Raw genomic sequence first — 26,726 nt, 5'->3', positions numbered from 1 at the left:
TCTCATCAGCACCATTACCACCCACGGCCATTCCACCGCTGGACGAGGGCCATCGTTATCTCGCGGCAACGTGCGATGCGACGATCTACCTCGCACCGACACACGAGTTTTATTTTGTCGTTCCTTCTCTTCATTGGATGCCTTTTGGACGCATGCCCTTTCCCTCGTCTGCTGCCACCCTTGACAGTCGTCCAGCGTTCCTTCGAGCGGCGGGTGCTGCACCGAGACGGTGTCTCTGACTAGTCTCCGTATGCCCTCAGATCCACGTGCTTGTCTCTCTGTCCTCGTCACTTCATTCGTGTATCTAATCCACATGCACTGATACAAACAAATGTCTTCTCTTGACACATTGCTAAACTGCTCTTGTGATCGAGTTCAGTTTTCCAAACGCAAAACCCAAACCACTGCAAGAATCGGCCTGGTGTGGTGGCAGTGCACACTTACACTCCATGAAACTCTGAGGCGGGTTGGTTGATCACGCGGAGAGAGAAGCTATTGTCTGGACACCCAGTTACGTGCGTCCAATGGGGACCTCTCATTAAGAGCCCTGGAGGGCGACTTACATCTCAATGTAGAGCCCACGACCCAGAAGATGTGTCGGCGCTGTTTTTTTTCCTAAAATGAGACAGAGAAATAAACGCAAGAATATTCTCTTTTGTAAATAAAAAACACAACCTTGGTGATCTCTACAAACGTGCGCAAAGCAGGGTGGGCGTGAATGCCCACGGCTACTCGCACTGGGCAGCCGTTGGCAGAGCAACGTGTAGGATTCGAATGCGGAGGGGCAGCAGTGGGGTTGCGGGGTGGGTGGGTGCGTCAGGGGCTACGACAGAACCAGCGTGGTGTCTCCAGCCCAGCCCCGTCACGCCAGCTCCGCGGGTTGGCGGCCACGTGCCGTTCGGAAGGTGATCGCGGTCCCTTGTTTTGCCATTGTTGGCGCGGTGGCGCCTTCAACTTTCTTGTCTTGAGACGAACGCTGCTCCATGCTTGTCCAGGCAGGGACACGAGTTTAGATTTTATGACTCAGCACACCAACAGAAACGTGAGGATGAGGATATTGATGAAGGCAGTGGGGTGCGGTGGGACACGCCAGTGCTGGGCGGGGGACGGTGGGAGACGATTGATGGGACGATGCGAGATGGTTGTTGGGACGGTGAGAGACGGTTGGTGGGACGGTGAGAGACGGTTGGTGGGACGGTGAGAGACGGTTGGTGGGACGGTGAGAGATGGTTGGTGGGACGGTGCGAGATGGTTGGTGGGACGGTGAGAGACGGTTGGTGGGACGGTGCGAGACGGTTGGTGGGACGGTGAGAGACGGTTGGTGGGACGGTGAGAGACGGTTGGTGGGACGGTGAGAGACGGTTGGTGGGACGGTGAGAGACGGTTGGTGGGACGGTGCGAGACGGTTGGTGGGACGGTGAGAGACGGTTGGTGGGACGGTGAGAGACGGTTGGTGGGACGGTGAGAGACGGTTGGTGGGACGGTGCGAGATTGTTGGTGGGACGGTGCGAGATGGTTGGTGGGACAGAATGAGATTTCCGAATATCGCGACAAATGGAAAACGTAATATGGACGTTAAACCCTCAGTTATGAGGATGACACGAGGTAGATTGACGGTAACAAGGTTTCTTAGGTGACCAGACTGAGGCAGCCCTCGTGCTTGTAGTCTCAGAACGCTTGCCTGTACTCACACACCCTGTCCTCGTCGCCGCGCGGCAACGTTGCAGCGTGACCAACGAACGCTGAGACGTCGTCCCGAAACTTCCTCAAGTGCTGAGAGGCAGCGTTGCGGAAATAAAGAACGTGGGCAGGGCGAGGGGCGAAAGTGGCCACGGTGACAGATTGAAAGGGAGCGAGTGGGGACGCGATCGGAGAGGTAAAGTGGTGAGCCGTGCACGAAGAGCAAATACCGTGCCATGCGCAAAACGAGCCCTGCCCCCCTCCCCATGAACGTGCCGCGAATGCGCTGACGCTGCCCAAGCTTGGCAAGGATTAGCCCCAGCAGGCCGCTCGGGCGCCAGTTTAATGAGTCGCCGTCGTTGCCTCACGGTAGTGACCGGCTCACAGTGGAGGCCGGTCGCTCGGAGTCCCGCTCGGATGCGGTGGCGTGGCCACCTGAGGCCTGTGCCGTGTCCTAGGTGTGCTGCTTTGGTAATCGCGTGGCCCCCTCATGCTTTACCCCATGGCACCTTGCAGAAAATAGACGAAGGCGCAGCCCGGCGATCGCTCGCTCGCTCGCGCCACTGCTGCCGGGAGGACCTCCACTAGAGGGAGATCGAGAGAGCCCCTCTATAGAGGGGTATTTGGCCTACTCCTCCACGCTGGCCAGACGTCTTGGAAGAGGTGGGAGTACCCACACTTTATCCCCATCACACAGTATATCTCGGCTTCTCCGATTCTCATGGCCGATGATGGTGCCCTCTTCTGCCGATTCAGCACTCCCCCCCCCGTCCACCGCTTTCATTCATTACCCATTCTTGCAAGGCAGAAGTCTACCAAGTGAACTTAGTGTTGACTCTCCTGAACCTCTTCAAACTCCTTCTTGATTCTCCTATTTTTTCCCTCTTAATCATCACCATCATGAGCCGTGGTCAAAGCACTGCTGAATGAGGGTCTCTCTCACGATCCCACGATTTAACGATCCAACTGGCACCTGCACACAAATGGATGGATCCATCTGCTCTTCACAAAGAATAATAAACTAAACTTCTTATTTTACCAGGCAAGACCCACTGAGCTATATAGCTCTTTTTCAGAACCGACCTCGCCACAAATTATAGCTCAACGAAGTGACTTATCACGTGGGATCTTCTGCGTTGGGTCTTTCACAAGGTGTTTCTGAGTTCTTTTGAACTCCATTCAGCTCTCCAAGCTTTCCCCATTGACCAATTCCCCAGTGACGAGTTTTTTTTTAATCTATTAAACAATTTGTTATTGTACCACTCACTGAGCTATATAGCTCTTTTTCAAAAGCGACCTGGATATCACAAATGATAGCTCAACGAAGTGGCTTATCACGTGGAAACTGATAGCAGCCAAATACTCTAAACGCGTGTTGATTCAAAATGTGGAGGGAAAAAAAAACAGGGGGACGAGGAGAAAAATTAATGTGACCACGGGGAGAGGCAAGGATGATCACATCTCGCCACCGTGTCAGCCCCAATAGGGACCCCCTGCCTCGCCGCTTGCACCTGGTATGAAATCACGGCCGTGCCTGCAGCGTGGTGTATTGTCATTAAAGAAACCAGAATACAAGTGGATTTCAAAAAGAAGGGGAAAAAACAGCATGTAACGTGTAACAATCTCGACGTAACCCTAAAAATGAGGGATCAAACGAGGGCATCTAGACTCGGTGCGCTAATGCGGTAGGGGGTAACGATCGGCAAGGGGGACTGTGCGCCATTACGCAAACGTGCCCTGCCCACCAGCCCAACAATCTTCCACTCCAGCTCCCCGCTTATCAACTTGCATAAGAGGATTCCCAGCGTCGTGACAGAATCTGCTTACTCATTATCCGACCCTCCTGTTGTATAACCCTGCGGAAAGATGCAACGGCAAAACAAACTGTGATTCACGGCACAGTCCCGGCGACGGAGCGAAGTGGCACGTGTCGTTCTGTACAGTACGGACGACACGGCTACTCCTTCTAGACGTTTCTTTTTTGTAAAAAAAAAATTCTACCCAATGTCCCGATCGCGCTATCATCGTCGCGTCGTCGTCGCGAGACCAAGAATTCTTCCGAAACTCTCGCAGGGCGGTGCAACCCGCAGAAGCAGATCTGACAGAACAACGTCTGAGTTCCTTCAAGTTCATTGCGTGGCAGCCAAATTGATATTTTAATTACGCGAATTGAGCCAAATTAGGTGCAGAAATCAAATGTTATTTTACGTTTATTTTTTTGTGCCGTCATGGGTAACCAGGCTGAGACCGTCAACCTACTGCACTTGAGAACCCGGTTTAATCACAGGTGGCCGATACCGGGATCGGAACCCAGGATCTTGGCTGTGCCAGCTCAGCGCTCGCTCAGACCCCTGTGCTACCGATGTGTTTCTCGAACTTATCTACCGATTTTGCGACTGATCTGTGTTCTACTCTGTTTTAAATTTCCCTGCCCCTTCGCGTGACCCTATTCAACATCTTTTGGGTCTGAAGATTGGCCCGAGGCAGATTCGTGCAGACTTACAAGAACACGTCGATTCATTAATTCGTCACACAGAGTCTGTGAAGGACCGTTGCGCCAAACGCGTGACCTCTTGCGACAGCGTTTGCGTAAACTGCTCTTGGCTGCCATAGACCGGCGCCTCGAGTGATTTTGTTTGAGCCACAGATCACGGGGACGGGGGGTGGAGTTTGCGCATCAAGACGGACGACGTGCCCAAAAAGTGACAGCCATCTCCCCCTTCGAACTGAGCACTCGATCGCTAGGAGACCGGTCGCGGATGGGACGGTGACCTTTCTGACGAAGTCGAACCATCGGATGCCAAGAAAAAAAGAAAAAACGTTCTCCCCATATTGACGTGAAGTGAAAACAATTCCGCCAACATCTGCACGTTGTCCTCATTGCGACTCCTCCGGGCCATGTAAAGTACGGGGAGGAGTGGTGGTGGAAAGTTTTGCGTATCAACAAACACGATGTTGTTTACACGTCGCGTCGCCACTCGCCGCAGAGCGCGCATCGCCGAGCATCAACCAAGGGCACTGGCTCGTCGCTCGCAAGCGCTTGAACCGGCGGCTCTTGCGGATCGCAAGCCCTGCCGGGCCACCATAACGCCCCCACCCCCCCCCCCCCCCCCGCGGACTCCGTGGTAATGGCCCCCGAAAATCTCAGTGTGGAAAAATTAGCTCGACACGCAGTAGGCTTTCGCGACCGATATTATCCATAATTATCATGGTTTTTTTTGGGCTAGGTCGCGTAAATATAAACGTGTCGTTAATCCCGCCACCACCCGACACAGCCAATTAGTAAGGTCTGTAAACAGTCTCGTCAGGCGATGATTAGGTTGGCCAATCGCCTGATGAGGCTGGTTGTTGTAATCACCAGCGAAACGTCACGAATTGTAAATGTCGCGTGTTAACTCTCCATCACAGCGGTGTGCTGAACTAGTCACTAATTGCCACGTTTTGTTTACGTGACAAACCTTGCTCATTGGCTGTGTCAGGTGGTGGCAGATTTAACGACACATTTATATTTACGCGATCTAACCCAAAAAAAAACAAGATCCCATGCTTTACAAAGCATTAAAATAAATAACTAACTACCTAAATCAAGAACATTACAAACTAAATATATGGCTTATTTGAATTACGACAGTCGGCATAGCGGGCTACACGATTAAACACGTGTCTTGTAAATACCAGTTCATTACATTTGACCAGGTGTGGCCTTTAAGGCGCATTACCAGTGTTTTTTTTAAAAGGAGACTTGGGCCGTCCTTAATTACCACGGGATCATTATTCATTTTCCGTTCCCTTGTCGCGAGGAACATTCTTGTTCGGGGTTTGGGCCGTGACACTGGCACACAGCGACCTATTCTTAATGCCGCACGATCTTTTCACATCCAATTCGATCGTAGAGCAGATTTGGCAATGCCCAGGAGAAATTAGCGCTGGCTGCGAGGGTTCGGCCGTCATTTGCATGTGAACGGAACGCGGAGCGGTGGTGCAGCGGTTAGCGCTACGCTGCGCCTACGAACCCGGCGGCCCGAGTTCAATTCCCGCTCACAGTCACCAACACCGGTGACGATTGTCTGAACCAGTGCTGGGCCTCCCCAAGGTCGACTCGGCCTCTAATGAGTTCCTGGTGCGGTGTGTAAACATTGCCGCTGGGGAGACAAAGGCGGCCGGGCGTGGTGCTGGCCACCCACCCCCTCGTGTGCCGTGCTCGGCTTTATAGGTGCTCGCTAACAGCACTTGCCTCAACAGTTTGTTCAGACTATAGGGGTATCTTTGTCTTTGCCGTGTGTGCTCATAGTAAAAACAGCAGCCTCTGAACACGGGATACTTAATTTCAATACAGAAGGACAACATATACAAACTCATCATACATTGTTATGGATAGAGCCTCCATGTGTCCATGGTCCTATCGGCTATCCAGACCAGTTCTGCATTATCCAGCAGCAGGATTGGTTTGAGGAAGCAAACTCTGGACTGGTTTCCACCCGCTGAGCCTCATTAGCAGCGCAAACCTAAATCTGCATAATTGCTCATATTTGATGCCTCTTTTTATAAATGTATGTACTGTATGTATGTTGAACTTCTTTCGCACCGTACGTAGCCAACCGTGCTAATCTACACCTGCATTGATAATAAATGAAAGTATCAACGTACACCCTGTACGTAAGTACAGTGTGGTGGTTCAACTGAGATTAGCGTAACCAGAATGTCTATCTGAATGAGCCTGTTTTAGCATCCAGTTAATGGACGTGACAATGATTCAGAACTGAGTTTCGAGTTGGGATCAAATCGCGTGAGTAAGATGTGTGTTGTACACCCTCCTCCACCCAACACGGCCATTAATAAAGTTGTCACGTGAACAAACGTGCCAATTTGTGGCTGCTGTTCACATGACGATCACTTTATTAATCGACCGTGTCAGGCGGTGGAGGGTGTGGGACACAACATTTTGCTTGTACGGCGATCCACCCACAAACCTATTATGGATGATAACATTGGTTGTGAGAGCCTGCTCCGTGTTTAATGGACGTGAATATAGAGTAGTACCCCAAATTAACGTCTCATTTTACGTCGTTTTGCAAATACGATTTGCGTCGCCTCAACCCCACACTCACCTCGCTGACATCACCGTCCGTCCTTTCGGATATCAATCGCCTCTCAGCCTTCGCCTCTCACCTCCCCTGTACACAAACAATACCTCCCCTGTACACAAACAATACCTCCCCTGTACACAAACAATACCTCCCCTGTACACAAACAATACCTCCCCTGTACACAAACAATACCTCCCCTGTACACAAACAATACCTCCCCTGTACACAAACAATACCTCCCCTGTACACAAACAATACCTCCCCTGTACACAAACAATACCTCCCCTGTACACAAACAATACCTCCCCTGTACACAAACAATACCTCCCCTGTACACAAACAATACCTCCCCTGTACACAAACAATACCTCCCCTGTACACAAACAATACCTCCCCTGTACGCGGGCTACTTTGCGTCACGCGTAAAGGAGCGTGCTGTGCTGTACGGTATTTCGGTGATCTGGAAAAAAATCGCTTTGATTTACGTCGGTTCGAATATTCGCCATCGCACCTTCCAGGAACGCGCCCCCCGACGTAAACCGGGGGTACTGCTGCCATCGCGGTACGCATTGCGGTTCAGTGCTGCGTCGCTTTCTTGAAAGGACAGTAGTACTGCCCTGCAATTGGAGGGGGCACGCGGAACTGATGGTGGTCAATAGCCACTCGTTATGTAAACCCCCGACTGCGCATCGATCCCAAGCCAGGCCGCTGAGCTACGGAGTCCCGCCGGAGCGGTCGGTTCGCGGGCGGCCGCCGTCACTGCTGCGTCGTTTACGACTTGGAAAAAAGATCGTGAAGTTTTATTTCAAATACGTTTCATATCAGGAAATACAATATGTACGTAAAAAAATAAATACATGACCATCAATATCATGATTTTGACGATATTTTTGCAAATGGTACAATTTTATTTATCTTATATATTGCACGATACTTGGTAGTGTCGCCATACCGCGGGCATCCCTGGTAAATGCTACAACGTGTTGACATCACCTCAACGAATATTTCCCTCCACTGTTGCTCGTTAGTGGCAGGGGCACACGGAGTACTGAAGCCACCCTGCTGTGAGACCAACCCATCGGGTAAAGGCGCAGCCCCGCAACTGCTCGCTCGCGCCGCTGCTGGCGGCAGGGCCCCCACTAGCGGGAGCTGTGGAGTACTTTGCGCGCGCGGGTTCGCACTGCGCCACCACCCTGCAACAAGCGGTCACGACGCACCACGTGAGCCCGCGGCGCCGGCGCTGCGCTCCCGCTGAGCCCTCGCGGCTGTCTGTGCTTACCACGATCCGAGATTGTGCGCTGAGCCCGGATTACACTTCCCGCACCGCGCCGGGTGTTCCAAACAAAACGGGCGTGCGGTTCGCGCTCATTAGGACCTCGCGCGACACCGTGAGGGGCACGCGGCGATGTACCGGCTGCCTTCGAATGAAAGTGACTTTGCGTCCACTCGCTTGGGCAGGCCGCTTGTCGGTTGCGTTCCACTCAAGGGTGCCCCCGCCAGATTTGAAAGTGTCCAAACGGGTGTACCTCAGCCTGGCCGCAAATAGACTCTTCCAATCACACTTTATTGCATTCCTAACTCAATCATCCGGTTCTGTTGACTTACCACTTTGCATTCAATTCAATATAGCTAGGCTGCACTAAATTTTAACCTTTAACTACTGGACGAATTACTGAAAAAAATGCGCGAGTGTTTTTTTTCTAAGCGTATCCAACTGCCCAGGCCTTAGTAACATTTTGTCATTTCCCCGCGCCTCCGATTAGCACGGCTGGCGACGCTGCGGCGCCCAAGAAGTTGGACGTACACGCGCCCAACCTGTGCGGTGCGGCGTGTGCGTGCCGCCAATTCTGCCGATCCTTCCTCTCTCGCCGTAGCGAACGAAGCGCTCGTGCCAATTCCCCTCCCCTTGGTCGTCCTCAGGCTACCGTGCAAATCCCCTTCATGCCCGTCGCGACAGTCCCGGACTGTGTGTGTGCTTGTTTTTATTATCGCTGTGCTTTTATCTGAGTGCTGCCACGCTTCTACCGCACGTGCCACGGCCACTATTCCCCTCAGCTTTCTCTCGCTCAATGCGCCACCCACATTGTGCACTCGATCTGCCAGACCGACTGTTTCGCCTCGCCCACACCGTGTTCATCCACCACACTGCCGATCACAACAACACACTCACTCACCCATCCACTCACTCGCTCACTTGCTCACCCACTCACCCAATCACTCGCTCACTTGCTCACCCGCTCACTCACCACAATGCATGTCACAATAACACACTCACCCTTCGCATACCTGTCAACCCCTTATCCGTGCCCTACCTTATTACAGACCAATTCAGACGTTATTGGTCACCCCGCACCCTTACAAATCTCAAGGTTCATCCTATGAAGCCCCATCACAAGGGAGAAACACAAACAAATATTTTTTGCCCATGTTGAAACGGCTGTACGCTTTACGAACCTGGGGTAAACCGTATGGGCTGACAGGTGTGCCAACCACTCACCCATTCACTCACTGGCAGTCACAACACTTCTTTTTCTGCTTCTTCCCTCGCACGGCTCCACTTTGTAATTCCCTCCCATCGTCCCCCCCCCCCCAGCCCTCACAACTGTGACTGCGCTGCTCGCTGTGTGCCGCTTGACGTCTTGGGTCTCGGCAACTCTTGTTGAGACACAAACGCAACCCGCTGGACTACCTAACGCGTGACTCGCAGATGCCAAATGATAAGAGACGCTCGCATCCTCCAGTCCCTCCGCTGACATCCGTCACAAGCTCGTCCACCGCGGCGTGGAGTAATTCTCTCGGACGCCGTGAGCCTGCACGGTGTTGCTGCTCCTGTTTCCTCTGGTGCAGCGGCTCCTCACAGCTTCCAACCTCCTGTCCATCTGCACCCCCTACACACAGCCCGCAGAAGTCTTCTTGTTGTTCAAATCTCGACCAGTCAGTGCGCCCCCATGTCTCTGATCACTGTCACTGTGTGTGGGTGTGTGTAAGTCTCCATATCTCTGATCACTGTCACTGTGTGTGGGTGTGTGTAAGTCTCCTTGTCTCTGATCACTGTCACTGTGTGTGGGTGTGTGTAAGTCTCCTTGTCTCTGATCACTGTCACTGTGTGTGGGTGTGTGTAAGTCTCCATATCTCTGATCACTGTCACTGTGTGTGGGTGTGTGTAAGTCCCCTTGTCTCTGATCACTGTCACTGTGTGTGGGTGTGTAAGTCTCCTTGTCTCTGATCACTGTCACTGTGTGTGGGTGTGTGTAAGTCTCCATGTCTCTGATCATTGTCACTGTGTCTGGGTGTGTGTAAGTCTCCATATCTCTGATCACTGTCACTGTGTGTGGGTGTGTGTAAGTCTCCTTGTCTCTGATCACTGTCACTGTGTGTGGGTGTGTGTAAGTCTCCTTGTCCCTGATCACTGTCACTGTGTGTGTGTAAGTCTCCATATCTCTGATCACTGTCACTGTGTGTGGGTGTGTGTAAGTCCCCTTGTCTCTGATCACTGTCACTGTGTGTGGGTGTGTGTAAGTCTCCTTGTCTCTGATCACTGTCACTGTGTGTGGGTGTGTGTAAGTCTCCATGTCTCTGATCATTGTCACTGTGTCTGGGTGTGTGTAAGTCTCCATATCTCTGATCACTGTCACTGTGTGTGGGTGTGTGTAAGTCTCCATATCTCTGATCACTGTCACTGTGTGTGGGTGTGTGTAAGTCTCCTTGTCTCTGATCACTGTCACTGTGTGTGGGTGTGTGTAAGTCTCCTTGTCCCTGATCACTGTCACTGTGTGTGTGTAAGTCTCCATATCTCTGATCACTGTCACTGTGTGTGGGTGTGTGTAAGTCCCCTTGTCTCTGATCACTGTCACTGTGTGTGGGTGTGTGTAAGTCTCCTTGTCTCTGATCACTGTCACTGTGTGTGGGTGTGTGTAAGTCTCCATGTCTCTGATCATTGTCACTGTGTCTGGGTGTGTGTAAGTCTCCATATCTCTGATCACTGTCACTGTGTGTGGGTGTGTGTAAGTCTTCATATCTCTGATCACTGTCACTGTGTGTGGGTGTGTGTAAGTCTCCATATCTCTGATCACTGTCACTGTGTGGGTGTGTGTAAGTCTCCATATCTCTGATCACTGTCACTGTGAGTGGGTGTGTGTAAGTCTCCATATCTCTGATCACTGTCACTGTGAGTGGGTGTGTGTACGTCTCCATGTCGCTGATCGCTGTCACTGTGTGTGGGTGTGTGTAAGTCTCCATGTCTCTGATCACTGTCACTGTGTGTGGGTGTGTGTAAGTCTCCTTGTCTCTGATCACTGTCACTGTGTGTGGGTGTGTGTAAGTCTCCTTGTCCCTGATCACTGTCACTGTGTGTGTGTAAGTCTCCATATCTCTGATCACTGTCACTGTGTGTGGGTGTGTGTAAGTCCCCTTGTCTCTGATCACTGTCACTGTGTGTGGGTGTGTGTAAGTCTCCTTGTCTCTGATCACTGTCACTGTGTGTGGGTGTGTGTAAGTCTCCATGTCTCTGATCATTGTCACTGTGTCTGGGTGTGTGTAAGTCTCCATATCTCTGATCACTGTCACTGTGTGTGGGTGTGTGTAAGTCTCCATATCTCTGATCACTGTCACTGTGTGTGGGTGTGTGTAAGTCTCCTTGTCTCTGATCACTGTCACTGTGTGTGGGTGTGTGTAAGTCTCCTTGTCCCTGATCACTGTCACTGTGTGTGTGTAAGTCTCCATATCTCTGATCACTGTCACTGTGTGTGGGTGTGTGTAAGTCCCCTTCTCTCTGATCACTGTCACTGTGTGTGGGTGTGTGTAAGTCTCCTTGTCTCTGATCACTGTCACTGTGTGTGGGTGTGTGTAAGTCTCCATGTCTCTGATCATTGTCACTGTGTCTGGGTGTGTGTAAGTCTCCATATCTCTGATCACTGTCACTGTGTGTGGGTGTGTGTAAGTCTTCATATCTCTGATCACTGTCACTGTGTGTGGGTGTGTGTAAGTCTCCATATCTCTGATCACTGTCACTGTGTGGGTGTGTGTAAGTCTCCATATCTCTGATCACTGTCACTGTGAGTGGGTGTGTGTAAGTCTCCATGTCTCTGTCTCTGATCGCTGTCACTGTGTGTGGGTGTGTATAAGTCTCCATGTCTCTGATCACTGTCACTGTGTGTGGGTGTGTGTAAGTCTCCATGTCTCTGATCGCTGTCACTGTGTGTGGGTGTGTGTAAGTCCCCTTGTCTCTGATCGCTGCCGCTGTGGGTATCGTCAGTGTGACTTGCCTCTGAAGCGTGTGGAGGTGACCCCACTCGGCGTGCTGCCAACGCACATCATCGCCACGTCACGGACTACGGAGAGCGTCAAAATCAGCTTTGGGAGGATGGGGACATCTTTACTCACCAGCGTTGGTCCAAGCAAGCCTGACTGTTGATGAGCCACTATGTGTTGAAAGGAGTTTGGAGTTTTCTTGTGTTTAACCAACTTGGCTGAAATTATTTACGTTCAGAAGGTCGTTTGGCTGATGGGATGTGTTAAACAAATAGTATTTTTTTTTTACTTGGAGAAACAGATATGTGAAGGAGGCAAAGTTGTCTATTTATTTGGTTACAGATAACAGGATCGTTTGTGGAAAACACGCCGTACGGATAACAGGGCCGCAAAGAGAACACTGGGAGTCGATTTATTCGGTGTAGTTAACGTTGATACCCTGACTGGGGTGTGCCGTGGGTCCAGTGAGCTGCCTCTGGCTAACAGGTCATGCTGAATACGCAATACCGACCGCATCCCAGTTTTCGGGAGTGGAATAATTTAATTGGTCACACTAGAAGGCATGCATGACATGGTCTGCCCGACTCATTAATTCCAGCCCTCTTTGCCTAGCCAGCCTGATGCTGTCACCTCCTCTGCCCCTCTCGGTACAGCTCTCACGATTCGTAGCTCTGCCTCATTTGCTCAGTTTATTTTTTTAAAAGTAAAGAGTAAAGGCGCAACCCTGCAACTGCTCGCTCGTGCCACTGCCGGCGGATGGGCCTCCGCTAGAGGGAGCTCTGGAGAGAGCCCCTCACTCGACAGGGTACTTGTGGCCTCATCTTCCACGCTGGCCACACGTGTTCAGAAGAGGCAGGAGTACCCGTGCTTTGCCACAGCACGCACGCCCTGCCGATCGACCAACTGCGGCCTCAACATTTCTATGGCTGGGTGGATAGAGGTGGGGGGGGGGGGTTAGGATTCTGTTCTACCAACCGTCGAGCCCGGAGGTTGAACCCGGTGACCTCTGGATGGCAAGTCGAGCGCGCTGACCATGACACCACTGTGGCAGCATCCACTTGCGTTCCTCCAGCACTCGCACCGACGATTAGCACGGTTGGCTACGTACGGTGCGAAAGAAGTTCAACATATGCGCATACCAACGCGACAGTGGTATACCAGCTGCGTATCCCATAAGCAACGTTGTGAAACACGTCATATTCGATCATCGATCCACTGCTGGATGAAGGCCTCCCCAAGCCGTCGCCGTCTCTTCTGATTCTTCCATGTAATCATCTTAGAAATAAATAAATAGAATATACCTCCTTTTTCAGAAGCGACCTGGCCACAATTGATAGCTCAACCAAGTGACTTATCACGTGGACATGTAACGTATTTCATATGCATGCATCGTACTAAGCTTATCTGTGATGAACGATCCCGTGCTATTTGCAGCCCCGAGTGTGTAAACGTGCCTGGTTGATGCTCAGATTGCACCCGACTTTAACGAGCGAGCCCATGTCAACATTTCCCAGTCGGTGTCCTCATGCTCTGCACGCTTATCTCAGTCAGTGCCGTCTGTATTTAGCCTCCCCTGTTTGCTTGGACAATTTTCCAGGAACAGTTTAATCTGCGTAATGGATGTACGTACGTACGTATGTTGAACTTCTTTCGCACCATACGTAGCCAACCGTGCTAATCAGAGGTGCATTGCGTAGTGTATGGTAGTGTATAGCATAGTGTACGTATGTTGAACTTCTTTCGCCCTGTACGTAGCCAACCGTGCTAATCAGAAGTGTAACCAGCAAGGAGGAGTCTGGTGTGCAAGGGTCACGTGGGTCACCAACATGACAAAAAATAAATACATTTTATATCAAAGAAAACCAAATAGAAATAAAAGTAAAAAGCAGAACAAAATTATAAAAGGTCCGTGAGGATTATTAAATGAAATACGTTTCCAATATTATTGCCGCACTTTGAGATTTCGCACGGATTCAGGCGTCTCCTCTTGGCGCTTTGCCGCGTTGCTTTTTACGATCAAGCCCAGCTCTCAACCCGCCACACCTTTGTGTGGCACAAGTTACTGGGACGCATCGTGGGGAGTCGAGGAAGAACATCTTGCAATACCAGCCACTGTGGCTAGGAGATGTTAACTACCTTGCCTGGTATGCAGGAGGTCGTAGGTTCGATCCTAACCGTGACAATGCCTAATGTATATTTGGAGTTTGCGTGTCTCTCTCTCCTCGCGGTCGTGTGGATTTTTCTCCGGGTCCTCCGGTTTATCCCTCCACGTTTAGAATCAACATCACGCGTTCAGAATTTTTTGGCTGCTATAAATTTGTACGTGATGAGCCACTTCGTTGAACTATCATTTGTGGCCAGGTCGCTTCTAAATAAAGAGCCGTATAGCTCGGTGGGCCTTACCTGATAAAATAAACATAGTTTAGTGTTTTAGTTTAGGTTTAGTTTTCAGCGGTGCAAAATTATGCAACGTTGCGGGTGAAGGACAACAAACGAAACACAAAAAGCATTTCTAAAAGACGATCAGTTTTCAGTCTAGATCATTTCAAAGTGGCTTCCTAATATGGTGAGGAAGAGCGCTTTCCAGACGGTCGCGGTGACCGCCGTCTTCACAGGGCTTTGTGCTGCACGGCACCGGGCAGGGGAGGCTCGATCGGTCGATGCGGAATGCGTGGCGGCGGGATGTGCGATCACGTCCACGCCACTGATGTTGGGAGCTTGAGCATAATGAGCTGTGGATGGCGTTGGCGTAACTAGGGGGGGGGGCGCAGTGGTAAGATGTTAACTCCCTCGCCCGGTATACAGAAGGTTATGGGTTCGATTCCGACCCTGATGGAGTTTGCGTGTCTTTCTTTCTCCCCGTGTTCGTCTGGATTTTCCCCCAGGTCCTCCGGTTTTTCCCTCCACATTTAGAATCAACATCACGCGTTTAGAGCGTTTGGCTGCTGCTATACATGTCCGCGTGATAAGCCATTTCACTGGGCTATGATTTGTGTCACCAGGTCGCTTCTGTAAGAAGAGCTAGATATAGTTGAGTGGGCCTTACCTGGTTAAAATAATAAAAACTGTTTACAGTTCTAACTGGGCTCTCTGCACGTGTGTGTGTGTGTGTGCGTTGCAGGTCACAGGACAGCGGCCGTCACCGTGAACTCCCGCGACACCAACCCCATCGTGCGGGAGTACGAACGTAAGTGGCCCTCTGTCTCGCCCAACTCGCAACTAGTACAAAGATCCCTCCCCTCCCCCCCCCGTGTAGCCTTAACAGCCTGCAGGGGCAAGTGCTGTTAGCGAGTAGCACCTGTGAATGACGGTGCGGCGCACGAGGGGGCGGGTGGCCAGCACCACGCCCGGCCGCCTTTGTCTCCCCAGTGGCGATGTTTGCACACCGCACCGGGTATTCATTTGAGGCTTAGTCGACCTATGGGAGGCCCAGAACCGGTTCAGATAATCGTTACTCGTGTCGTCCGTGAGTGGGAAACTATCTCGGATCTGCCGGGTTCGTAGCGCAGTGCGCTAAGCACTACACCACCGCTCTCCCACACACGCACGCACATGCACGCACACGCACGCACACACACTCACGCACTCACACGCACTCACACACACACGCACACACTCACGCACTCACACACGCACACACACACGCACGCACACACACACGCACGCACTCACACACGCACGCACACACTCACACACGCACGCACTCACACACACACGCACGCACTCACACACGCACGCACACGCACGCACTCACACGCACTCACACGCACTCACACATGCACGCACTCACACACGCACACATGCACACGCACTCACACACGCACGCACGCACTCACACACGCACTCACACACACACGCACGTACACGCACGCACTCACACACGCACTCACACACGCACTCACACACGCACGCACACACACGCACTCACACGCACTCACACACGCACGCACTCACACACGCACACACGCACACGCACTCACACACACACGCACGCACGCACTCACACACGCACGCACTCACACACGCACGCACGCACGCACACACAGATCTGAACACTCCAGCACCACCCCGCTCCATCGGAGGAGGCGTGGTGGCTGTTTAGAAAATGGAACAGCTTTTTGTGTAACTGGGCGCCGTGGTAACGACTGGCTTCGGGCTGTCAGCAGAGGTCTCTCGCTTCACATCGCGTGAGCGATGGCCTCGTTCCGTCGGCTGCGAAATGCCGTGTGGAAGCTGTCGCCCGGCTGTCGATCCTCGTGAAGTCGTCCATATTTCTAACCGCGGTCGTTTCGTCAAGCGCGCACGCGGTGTGGGGTGTGCACCTTTCTCCAAGAGCGTTTGACGCGGGATAAAAATAAACGTCGGCTGTGCCGCCCACGCTCCCTTCCTGGCTTTATCTGGGACGAATCGTTTGAGGCATTCAGGGAAACTGAGGTGACCTTGACAGAGTGTGAATTGTTTTCCTGGGGCAGGTCAGGCTGCGCCGACTGGGTGTGTGGCCCGCGGTGTGGACCGTGGCACGGCCAGGCGCTTTCATGTATTTTGTACGTACGTTGAACTTATTTCGCGCTGTACGTAACCAACCGTGCTAATCGGAGGTGCGGGAGAAGGACAACAAACTTAACACAAAAAGCGGTTCTCAAGAAATTTAGTTTTCAATCTGGTTGATTTAAAAGTGCATAGCTCCAGTGGCTTCCTAATTTCGGAAGGAAGAGCGTTCCGGACGGCCGAATAAGCGCATCTGAAAGCGGTGACCGTCTGCGTTCGATGGCAGACTGCCCTGGTCATTTCTGCGGGTGCATTCACCATACAAGCAAGCGCCATCTGCTTGGAATCGAAACCTGTGGTTGTGTTGCCACGGTGGCTGCGCAATGGACGTTGGTGCTTGCTGTTGTTGTTGTTGTGTTGTGTTGTCTTGTTGTGTTGTTGTGTTGTTGTGTGTGAGCGTGTGTGATGATGGCACGTGCCAATGTCTTGCAGAGGTGACCCTGCACTGCCAGTACCAAACGGTGAGCGTCAGTCCGCGCGTCGAGTGGAAGAAAATCAAGGGAGGCGAAAAGAACTTTGTGTACTTCAACGGGCAGATTACAGGTGCGCTTGATAAGAATACAGTGAGGGAAAAAAGTATTTGATCCCCTGCTGATTTTGGACGTTTGCCCACTGACAAAGAAATGATCAGTCTATAATTTTAATGGTAGGTTTATTTGAACAGTGAGAGACAGAATAACAACAACAAAATCCAGAAAAACGCATGTCAAAAATGTTATAAATTGATTTGCATTTGAATGAGGGAAATAAGTATTTGACCCCTCTGCAAAACATGACTTAGTACTTGGTGGCAAAACCCTTGTTGGCAATCACAGAGGTCAGACGTTTCTTGTAGTTGGCCACCAGGTTTGCACACATATCAGGAGGGATTTTGTCCCACTCCTCTTTGCAGATCTTCTCCAAGTCATTAAGGTTTCGAGGCTGACGTTTGGCAACTCGAACCTTCAGCTCCCTCCACAGATTTTCTATGGGATTAAGGTCTGGAGACTGGCTAGGCCACTCCAGGACCTTAATGGGCTTCTTCTTGAGCCACTCCTTTATTGCCTTGGCCGTGTGTTTTGGGTCATTGTCATGCTGGAATACCCATCCATGACCCATTGCCCTGGCTGAGGGAAGGAGGTTCTCACCCAAGATTTGACGGTACATGGCCCCGTCCATTGTCCCTTTGACGCGGTGAAGTTGTCCTGTCCCCTTAGCAGAAAAACACCCCCAAAACATGTTTCCACCTCCATGTTTGACGGTGGGGATGGTGTTCTTGGGGTCATAGGCAGCATTCCTCCTCCTCCAAACACGGCGAGTTGAGTTGATGCCAAAGAGCTCCATTTTGGTCTCATCTGACCACAACACTTTCACCCAGTTGTCCTCTGAATCATTCAGATGTTCATTGGCAAACTTGAGACGGGCATGTATATGTGCTTTCTTGAGCAGGGGGACCTTGCGGGCGCTGCAGGATTTCAGTCCTTCACAGCGTAATGTGTTACCAATTGTTTTCTTGGTGACTATGGTCCCAGCTGTCTTGAGATCATTGACAAGATCCTCCCGTGTAGTTCTGGGCTGATTCCTCACCGTTCTCATGATCATTGCAACTTCACGAGGTGAGATCTTGCATGGAGCCCCAGGCCGAGGGAGATTGACAGTTCTTTTGTGTTTCTTCCATTTGCGAATAATCGCACCAACTGTTGTCACCTTCTCACCAAGCTGCTTGGCAATGGTCTTGTAGTCCATTCCAGCCTTGTGTAGGTCTACAATCTTGTCCCTGACATCCTTGGAGAGCTCTTTGGTCTTGGCCATGGTGGAGAGTTTGGAATCTGATTGATTTATTGCTTCTATGGACAGGTGTCTTTTATACAGGTAACAAGCTGAGATTAGGGGCACTTCCTTTAAGAGTGTGCTCCTAATCTCAGCTCATTACCTGTATAAAAGACACCTGGGAGCCAGAAATCTTTCTGATTGAGAGGGGGTCACATCTTATTTCCCTCATTAAAATGCAAATCAATTTTTTACATTTTTGACATGCGTTTTTCTGGATTTTTTTGTTGTTATTCTGTCTCTCACTGTTCAAATAAACCTACCATTAAAATTATAGACTGATCATTTCTTTGCCAGTGGGCAAACGTACAAAATCAGCAGGGGATCAAATACTTTTTTCCCTCACTGTAATTATCTAAATAATTATAACAATCTTTATTATTATTATTATTGCTTATTTACCCAGAAAAAAACACTTCGAGCCCATAGACTCGTTTTCTTGAGGGTCCCACTACATTGGGATGTTTTTGGCCAACACCAATGACGTTGCGTGTGCTTAGCTATGGGAGGAACATTGGAGAACCCAGAGGGAACCCATGCAGAAGAGTGGGAGAACATACAGACTCCACATCCCGAAAGTCACCCAGGTTGGGAGTCTATGAGTCCACAATTATGTATGTTGAACTTATTTCGCACTGTACGCAGTCAACCGTGCTCGGAGGAGGTGTGGAGGAAGGACAATAAACTAAACACAAAATTGAGTTCTACAGAAATTAATTTTCAATCTTGATTATTTAGAAATCCATAGCTCCAGTGGCTTAATGTCAGAAGGAAGAGCGTTCCAGACGGCCGCAGAAGCACACCTGAAAGCGCACGATGCGATGACCTCAATGTATTGTTCGGCAACCAGAAGCCAATTCCACGTGACTCTAGTTATTCACTCACCCGTGTTCAGCCACCTCCTTATCACTCTTCTATCACTACTAGTACTACGGCTGCTATAGTTACTTTTCCTGTGAACTTTCATTCATTGATTCCTCCAACAAAATGTTTAGAACTCTGTCTGCCCTTATAGCCTGAACAGACTGTTGGGGCAAGTGCTGTTAGCTACCACCTATGAAGGTCGGCATGACAGACGAGGGGTTGTGTGGCCAGCACCACACCCGGCCGCCTTTGTCTCCTGAATGGCACCATATATTAATTCTTAGGTTGATTCGACCTAGGGGAAGTCCCGGACCGGTTCAGATAATTGTCACTGGTGTTGGCCGTGAGCGGGAATCAATCGCGGGTCGCTGGGTTCGTAGCGCAGTGCACTAACCGTGACACTACCGCTCCCCACAACAACATACACTTACTCACAAAACTGCTCGCCCACTCACCCACCTGCCCACTCACCACTCTGCAGGTCACCTCACTTCTCTCTCCGCTTCTTCCCTTGCACTGCTCCATTTTGGAACTCCCTCCTTCCCATCGTCTCTAACCTTGGCTCAATTCAAGAAAGTGTGTCAACTCATATCCATCACACGTCTTTAAGTCCTGATGTTTGTTTGCTCGCCACTTGACGATTTGGGCCAAAGGGGCCTTTTGGTCGGCAGCTGAGTTTTGGAAGAAAACAGTTTACAACAGCGACTTCAATATTGAATTTCTGTTCCTCCGTTGGCAATGGAGCTGCCTGTATGTCTCCCCTCTGTGAATGACTGCGTTCGAACCGAAATCGTAACATTTTGATTTAAAGCTTTCGTGACTGCAGGGATTCATATTCTTGGTTCTTTCGGTAAAGTCACGTCGAAGGGAAACGTGACTTTACCGAAAGAACCAAGAATACGAAATCGTAACAGTTTACAAAAAACCCTCCCCTTTGACCCGCTCGTTTATTTTTGGAATTTACAGTACCGAGGCGACGGCACACGCGGCGCTACGCTGCCCGTGCGTGAGCGTGCGCCGTAGGCGGTGACTGCGGTGTCACGCTGCTGCTGCTGCTGCTGCTGCTGCTTTCATTCCTCAATGCCGTGTGGCGCGAACAATTTGCACCTCCGTGCGCTTTCAGCTCCCCGAGATGCCATTTGAAGGTGCGAGTCACTGGGTGAGTTGTAGACCCAGTTGGTGAACGTTAAAATTAACACGGCTTAATTGTGAGGATGATTTTTTTTTACTTCTCACATTTTTGCACTTGGTTAGCAAGCTCCGATTGTGAAAGTGATAATGAATGGCAGAGTTATCCCCTCACTTAATTAAAGGAAGTACATTGAGTTCATTGAAAGTGTACTCGCATTTAATGATTACAATGAATGCTGATTTTGTCTGTTTGGTGTTTGTGCCGCCGTTATAGCGCAGGGCGATCATTGTGAAGGAAGTTGCTGCTGTGTCTCGCAGACGCAGTCTGTGGTAGTTTTAGAGTAGCGGGGGCGGGCGGCGGGGGGTGGCGATGCTGCTGCTGTGTGTGATCCCAATTGAGTTATTTGCAGGCAATATTTAAAATTTGTCAGATTTGGACCGAGTCGCTCCCGGCACACAGTGAACAACGGCGTCTGCAGATTGATTTTCTTTTTTTCTTAGTTGCACTGAGAATGTCTTTTCCAGCACCTCGTCCATGCGTGAGACGTTAGAACACGTGACAAGCAAAAGAAGCGAGTGGAGCGAGACGAATGGGCAAATTTCCTTAAACCTCCTGCCTCAGAGCTTAAAGCGCTGACACTGGGAGGTTGGGGAAGTGGGGGGGGCTCACTGGGAAATGCTCGCTGATTTTTAACATCCACTGTGAAAGACACGTTCAAAGGAATGTGCATTAACGCGTGACTTTTTTTACAAACTTTTATTTTACCAAGTAAGGCCCACTGAGCTATGTAGCTATTTTTCCGAAGCGATCTGGCCTCAAATGATAGCTCAACGAAGTGGCTTGTCACGTGGAAATCTATAGCAGCCAAAAGCTCTAAACGATTAGCATGGTTGGCTACATACGGTGTGAAAGAAGTTCAACATACATACGTACACATGTCGATTGTAAATGTGGAGGGAAAACGTCGAGGACCCAGAGAAAAATCCACACGACCACAGAGAGAACATGCGAACTCCAAATAGAGAGGCATCAGGGTCAGGATCGAACCCGCGACCGTCTGCATACCAGGCGAGGTAGTTAACATCTGCCCCTGCTGAGCAATGGCCTCCCCCATTCTCTTCCATCCCCTCCTCTCCTCGGCCGCTCCTCTCCAGTCGCGACGTCCGAACTCTGCGGCGTCGCCTCCCCGCTCCTACCGCTGCCGTCTCTTCCGGCGTCTCCCTCTCCGTCTCGTGCCGTCGCTTGGCCTCCTCCACTGCGTAGTTCACCACAGCTCGGCAGCGTGTGCGACGCCGATCTGCGCGCGTGCGCGTGCAGGTGACCTGAAGGACCGCGCGTACATCGCCGACGTGGCCCGGGCCTTCAATGCCTCGGTCACGATCCGCAACGCCTCGCGCAGCGACACGGCCACCTACCGCTGTGAGGTCCTGGCCACGCAGGACACCAAGGCCTTCGACGAGATCGAGATCAACCTGGTCGTGCAAGGTGCGCCGCGCCCGCGCTGCCGCTTCGGGTTTTATATTTTTTTTTGTTTTGCGGCCACGTAGGTTTCCCTGCAAATTTGCAACGCGCGCAGTTTTAGTTCGTTCTCGGACAGAGGGAGAACGATGCAGTGGCGCGGGGAACTACAAACCTTGCAGGGAATGCAGCCTGAACCGTACGGTTGCCCAACAGTTGCCCGAGCTCTGTGGCCCTATCCTGGGATGTTTGGCCAACTCGGTGGCAAGTGTTAACGCACGTGGGAGGAACCCGGAGCGCCTGGAGAAAACGTACGCGTGCGAGGGGCCTAATGCTCAATCCCCATGCAGATGAAAACGAATGGAACTTAATCTACCTTGCTGTACTGCCATCAAACCGTGGTAAGCCGGGAGATGCTGCACGGCGCTCCGGTGCGTGTTGGGGTCGTGCCGCGCGATGTCTGATGGGTCGTACCATGTGCTGCGATGGTCAGCATACTGGACTTGCAATCGATCTCCCGGCAGTATAAATGTTTGCGACACTATTAGCCCATCGGCAGATCGCATGTGGTGCCAAGATGTTAACTACCTCGCCTGGTAAACAGGAGCTCGTGGGTTTGATCCCGACCCTGATGCCTTCATATTTGGAGTTAGCGCGTTCTGCCTGTGGTTTTACCCTCCACATTTAGAATCAACATCACGTGTTTAGAGTATGTGGCTGCTATAAATGTCGACCTGATAAGCCACTTCGTTGAGCCATTATTTGTGGCTGGGTTGTTTCTGAAAAAGAGCTGCCGGTAGAGTAAGTGCGAAAAGATAAGAGAGTAGGCGGACCACGATAGAGCATCCTATAGCGGAGGCCCCTTGTGCCATCATCGGCACAAGCGAGCAATGGCAGGGCTGCGCCTTTTCCACCTCTTGTTGTTTCTTCGTCAATGCCGCCATGCACGGCACTCTTCTTTATAACTTTTAACATTTAGCAAATGCCCAGGCATGGCCCCGCGGCGCTTTGCTTTGCCGGCGTCCCGTCACGTTGCCGGCGTTGATTCCGCTCTTTGCTGTCGTCGGCGCTCGGCAGTGAAGCCCGTGACGCCGCGCTGCGTGGTGCCAACCGCGGTCACCACCGGGCGCTCCACCGAGCTGCTGTGCCAGGAGTCGGAGGGCTTCCCCATCTCCACGTACCAGTGGTTCCGCAACGGCGATCAGGTGCCCCTCGACCCCAAGGGCAGCCTCAAGTTCTCCAACTCCTCGTACCGCCTCAACGTCAACACCGGCAGCCTGGTACGGGGAGGCCGGTCGCGACCCCTTCGCTCGAGGGGCGGCGCGCTGTCGGATAGGGTCGCGAGTTCAAATCGGGGTTGGGTTTTGACTCGACCCGATGTCCCTCCGGGGGGCTCGATAAAAACGAGTGCCGCTCTGTGACAAGTTCAACATCGGTCGCGTTTTGGATGGACACACCGCCGCCATGAGAACGCAGAATTTCCACCGATGGCTCGGCTATAAACGGGAGGTGAGCCCTGCCTTGCCGCTCATGTTGCGCAGGATGAGCCACGTTTCTGCGCCCGTTCACGCGCTGGTGTGGCCCGTGCACGTGACGCCACTGTGGGGCGAGGCGGACGCGGCTCGATGTGCACGAATCCTCGATGTCTGTGCGCCCCCTCTGGCCGTGGCCGTACTCGTGATGCCACGGGAGGGGCTCTGCTCTCGGTGGCTACGAGATGTTAACTCCCTCGCCTGGTATGCAGGAGGTCGTGGGTTCGATCCCGACCCTGACGCTTGCTGTATATTTGCATGTTTCTCTCCCTCTGTCTCTCTCTCTCTCTCCATGGTCGTGTGGATTTTTCTCCGGGTCCTCCTGTCTTTCCCTACACATTTTGAATGAACACGCGTATTCGGCTGTAAATGTCCACGTGATCAGCCACATTGAGCTATCGTTTGTGGCCAGGTAGATTCTGAAAAAGAGCTGTATAGCAGCTCAGTCGGCCTTACCTGATAAAATAAAAATAGGTTCAAATAGTTCAGTGGTTTGGCGGTCACGCGGCCCAGCGCAGGCACTCACCCCTCTTGTTGTAGGGGTTGGCGGTTCGAATCCTGCAGGCTGCCCTGGCCATTACTGTGGGAGTACTGCGCATAACAAAAATTAACGCCGCCCGCTTCGACGTCATTTAAAAACAGGAGGCCGCTGCGTGCCGCTGTCACGGTCGAAATTTTGGCAAATTATAAAAAAAATGTTGTGTAAAGCTACTGCAGAGCGTGTCTGTGAAACGCAGCCGTGAGGGCCTTGCGACGACCGCCCCCGCAAGAACGCGTGCCAAGTCAGTCCCGACGGCAGGGAAGGGCATGTGTGTGAACCGTCACGTCTAACCCCCGCCTCTCCTTCCACGTATGTACGCAGACGTTTAGCGGCGTGCGTCCCATGGACACGGGGAACTACTACTGCGTGGCCTCCAACCCCGCGGGGAGCGCCCAGTGCTCGGCGCAGCACATGGAAGTCAGTAAGTGTCCGCAACCTCCGATTAGCAGGGTTGGCCACGTAACGGTGCGAAAGAGAAGTTCAACGTACGTACATACACACACGTACGTACGTACACACACGTACGTACGTACACACACGTACGTACGTACACACACGTACGTACGTCAGCAGCATCTCTGTGTATCCCGCCTGACTGTGCCAGGCCACGTGACTCTCATGCTGCGTGCCCTCGGCCACTGGGTCGCGAGCCGGTTCGGTTCGTGAGACACATCACCGAGTGGGTTCGACACAGATTCCCACGGTAGCCTTCAAGTCTATACCGACCCAGAGTTTGATTACCAAAACATTTTAACTGATGTCCCTCCCCGCACGCACGCGCTCACACGGAGGCCTCGCCACGCCGGCCTCTCGCAGGGAACCCGCGGCCCGTCCACCCTTTTGATCGCATCAAAAGGTGGTCACGTTTCATGTTAGGTTGTATATTGTTTTCCGTCGCCAAACTCCTTCCGCCACCCGACACGGCCACACAAATCAAAAGTCGGAGGGTCCTGCGACAGAAACTCCGCCGGATCGTTACGCGGCCCAAGCCGAGTGTGATTTACGAGTTGTAATTTGGGCCGCGGAAACCTCCGTGTTCAGAAGGGGTCGCGTTTTGGCCGTATCGTGACGGTCCCCTGGAGTCTCGTTCCCCCCGCTCGCAGCTCTTCTCTCGCCGAGGGAGGCGTTTTGACCTGCAGGGTGGTTGATGGACGCGGGGCACGGCTGGCACAAAACAGTCTCTCTGCCAGACTGCCGAGGTGGATCTAGAATTTTCCCGAAACTTCAGATAAAAAAATAATATGTCCCGACATTAATAAACAAAAAAATCGATGTACCCTCTCTGGTGAATATTAATGAAATACCAATTTTTGGATTCTCAAGGCGGGGGAAGGTGACAACCTCCCCTGTCCGCACAGCACCCCCCCTCTGCCACTGGTAGACCGAGTGCCCCACTTGGGGGCGAAGAATCGATGCGTGACGTCAATGGGAATAGCAAACCAACCATGGTATAGTGGCAATAGAAGAATGATTGGGTTGTTGGGTTGTTGGGTTGTTGGGTCGTGACTGACCACCCGCGAGCGAGTCGCCGGAGACGCTCAGCGGTTGCTGGATCACAGAGCACCCCCCTGGCCGCTGCCTGGCTGAGTCGGTGCGAGCCCCCCCCCCCCCCCCCCCCCCCGGGGCCCAGCGAGCGCCTGCGCGAGACCCTCACGAGCGGCTTGCGCCTCGCAGATGACCTGAACGTGGGCGCCATCGTCGCGGCCGTGATCGTGGTGGTGCTGGTGGTGGCGCTGTCCGGCATTGCCATCTGGTGGGCTCACAAGATGGGCTACTTCAAAAGTAAGCGCGGCCCGTCGGGTGCGTGTGACGCGCGGCTTTCAGCGGTGTGGCCACTGCTGAGAGCCCGGGCACCCCCCCCCCCGCCCTTCTTCTTCCACCCCCGCTCCCTCCACTTCCCCACGCACTCCGCTCGCGGTCCCCACTCGGTGGGTTAGCGGCGAGCTCAACGTCCCCCCTTCGCTGAACCCAGGTGCACGGCGTTTGGGACTATGTCCGCGGAGTTGCTGCACCCCCCCAGGGCTCCTATTGAAACAAACAAACAAACGATGCATAAATTATCCTGCGCACGCCTTAGCGAGCTGTTTGGCTCCCGGCACTCGGAGCGAAACATCGAATCTGGCGCCTTGCAGCACGACGCTGCACGGCGCTGCACGGCGCTGCACGGCGTGGCGGAGTGACAGGGGGAGCGCCGAGTGACGTTTAACCGATGAATCCTTTCACGCTCCGAGACGCGTGCAAGTTGCAGGGCGGGGCTGTCCCGTTCACCGCTGAATCTCGGAATGCTGGAGCGGCTCGGCGTTAATTTTGTTTAGAGGGGGGCGTGGCAGCGCCGCTCTTTTTAAGGACATTGCACTCATTGCAGAGAACCGTGGCGACACAGCCGCACTTTACGATAGCCGGCGCCGAACTGTGCCACACGCCCTCCCGCGCGACCTTGCGGGAGCCTCGGTACGTCTTCCAACCTGAAGATATAGCGATAAAGTTGTTTACATTTTTCTTCTAATTCCGTGCCAATGACGTACACGTACATCATCATTTCCCGCACCTCCGATTAGCACGGTTGGCTACGTACGGTGAAAAATAAGTTCAGCATGCATACATCGCAACGTACGTTATCAGAATGCAATTGGAAGAAAAACTGATGACGTATGTCATCGGAATGGGAAAGCGTTTAATGGGCATTTGATGAGCCCCCAGAACGGCTGTCGTCACCTCCCTTGGGGCGGGGGGGGGGGGCACACAGTTTGACGGATGTGACGCGAGGCGGTTTGGCCACAAACTTGGTGAGCTGCCACCAACATGTGCCCGCGTGCCAGTGTCGG

The 26,726-nt window shown here is 52.2% G+C and overlaps 1 protein-coding gene across 1 annotated transcript in view; it reads left to right on the top strand.

Annotated features, from left to right (window-relative positions):
• The window catches only part of JAM3 (junctional adhesion molecule 3), an 84,744-nt gene that overhangs the window by 46,831 nt on the left and 11,187 nt on the right, over nucleotides 1-26,726 (top strand). Inside the window, exons 2-7 of the mRNA XM_032964379.2 lie at nucleotides 15,139-15,204; nucleotides 16,998-17,108; nucleotides 21,688-21,855; nucleotides 22,906-23,108; nucleotides 24,223-24,322; nucleotides 25,576-25,683. Coding sequence (XP_032820270.2) covers nucleotides 15,139-15,204; nucleotides 16,998-17,108; nucleotides 21,688-21,855; nucleotides 22,906-23,108; nucleotides 24,223-24,322; nucleotides 25,576-25,683 — 756 coding nt within the window. The remainder of the gene's footprint in view (nucleotides 1-15,138; nucleotides 15,205-16,997; nucleotides 17,109-21,687; nucleotides 21,856-22,905; nucleotides 23,109-24,222; nucleotides 24,323-25,575; nucleotides 25,684-26,726) is intronic.

This window comes from Petromyzon marinus, chromosome 32 (genome assembly GCF_048934315.1).
Source record: "Petromyzon marinus isolate PM22_M1 ecotype Great Lakes invasive population chromosome 32, UKy_Petmar_22M1.pri1.0, whole genome shotgun sequence".
Classification (NCBI taxonomy): domain Eukaryota; kingdom Metazoa; phylum Chordata; class Hyperoartia; order Petromyzontiformes; family Petromyzontidae; genus Petromyzon; species Petromyzon marinus.
This window is presented reverse-complemented; position numbering and strand designations above follow the sequence as displayed.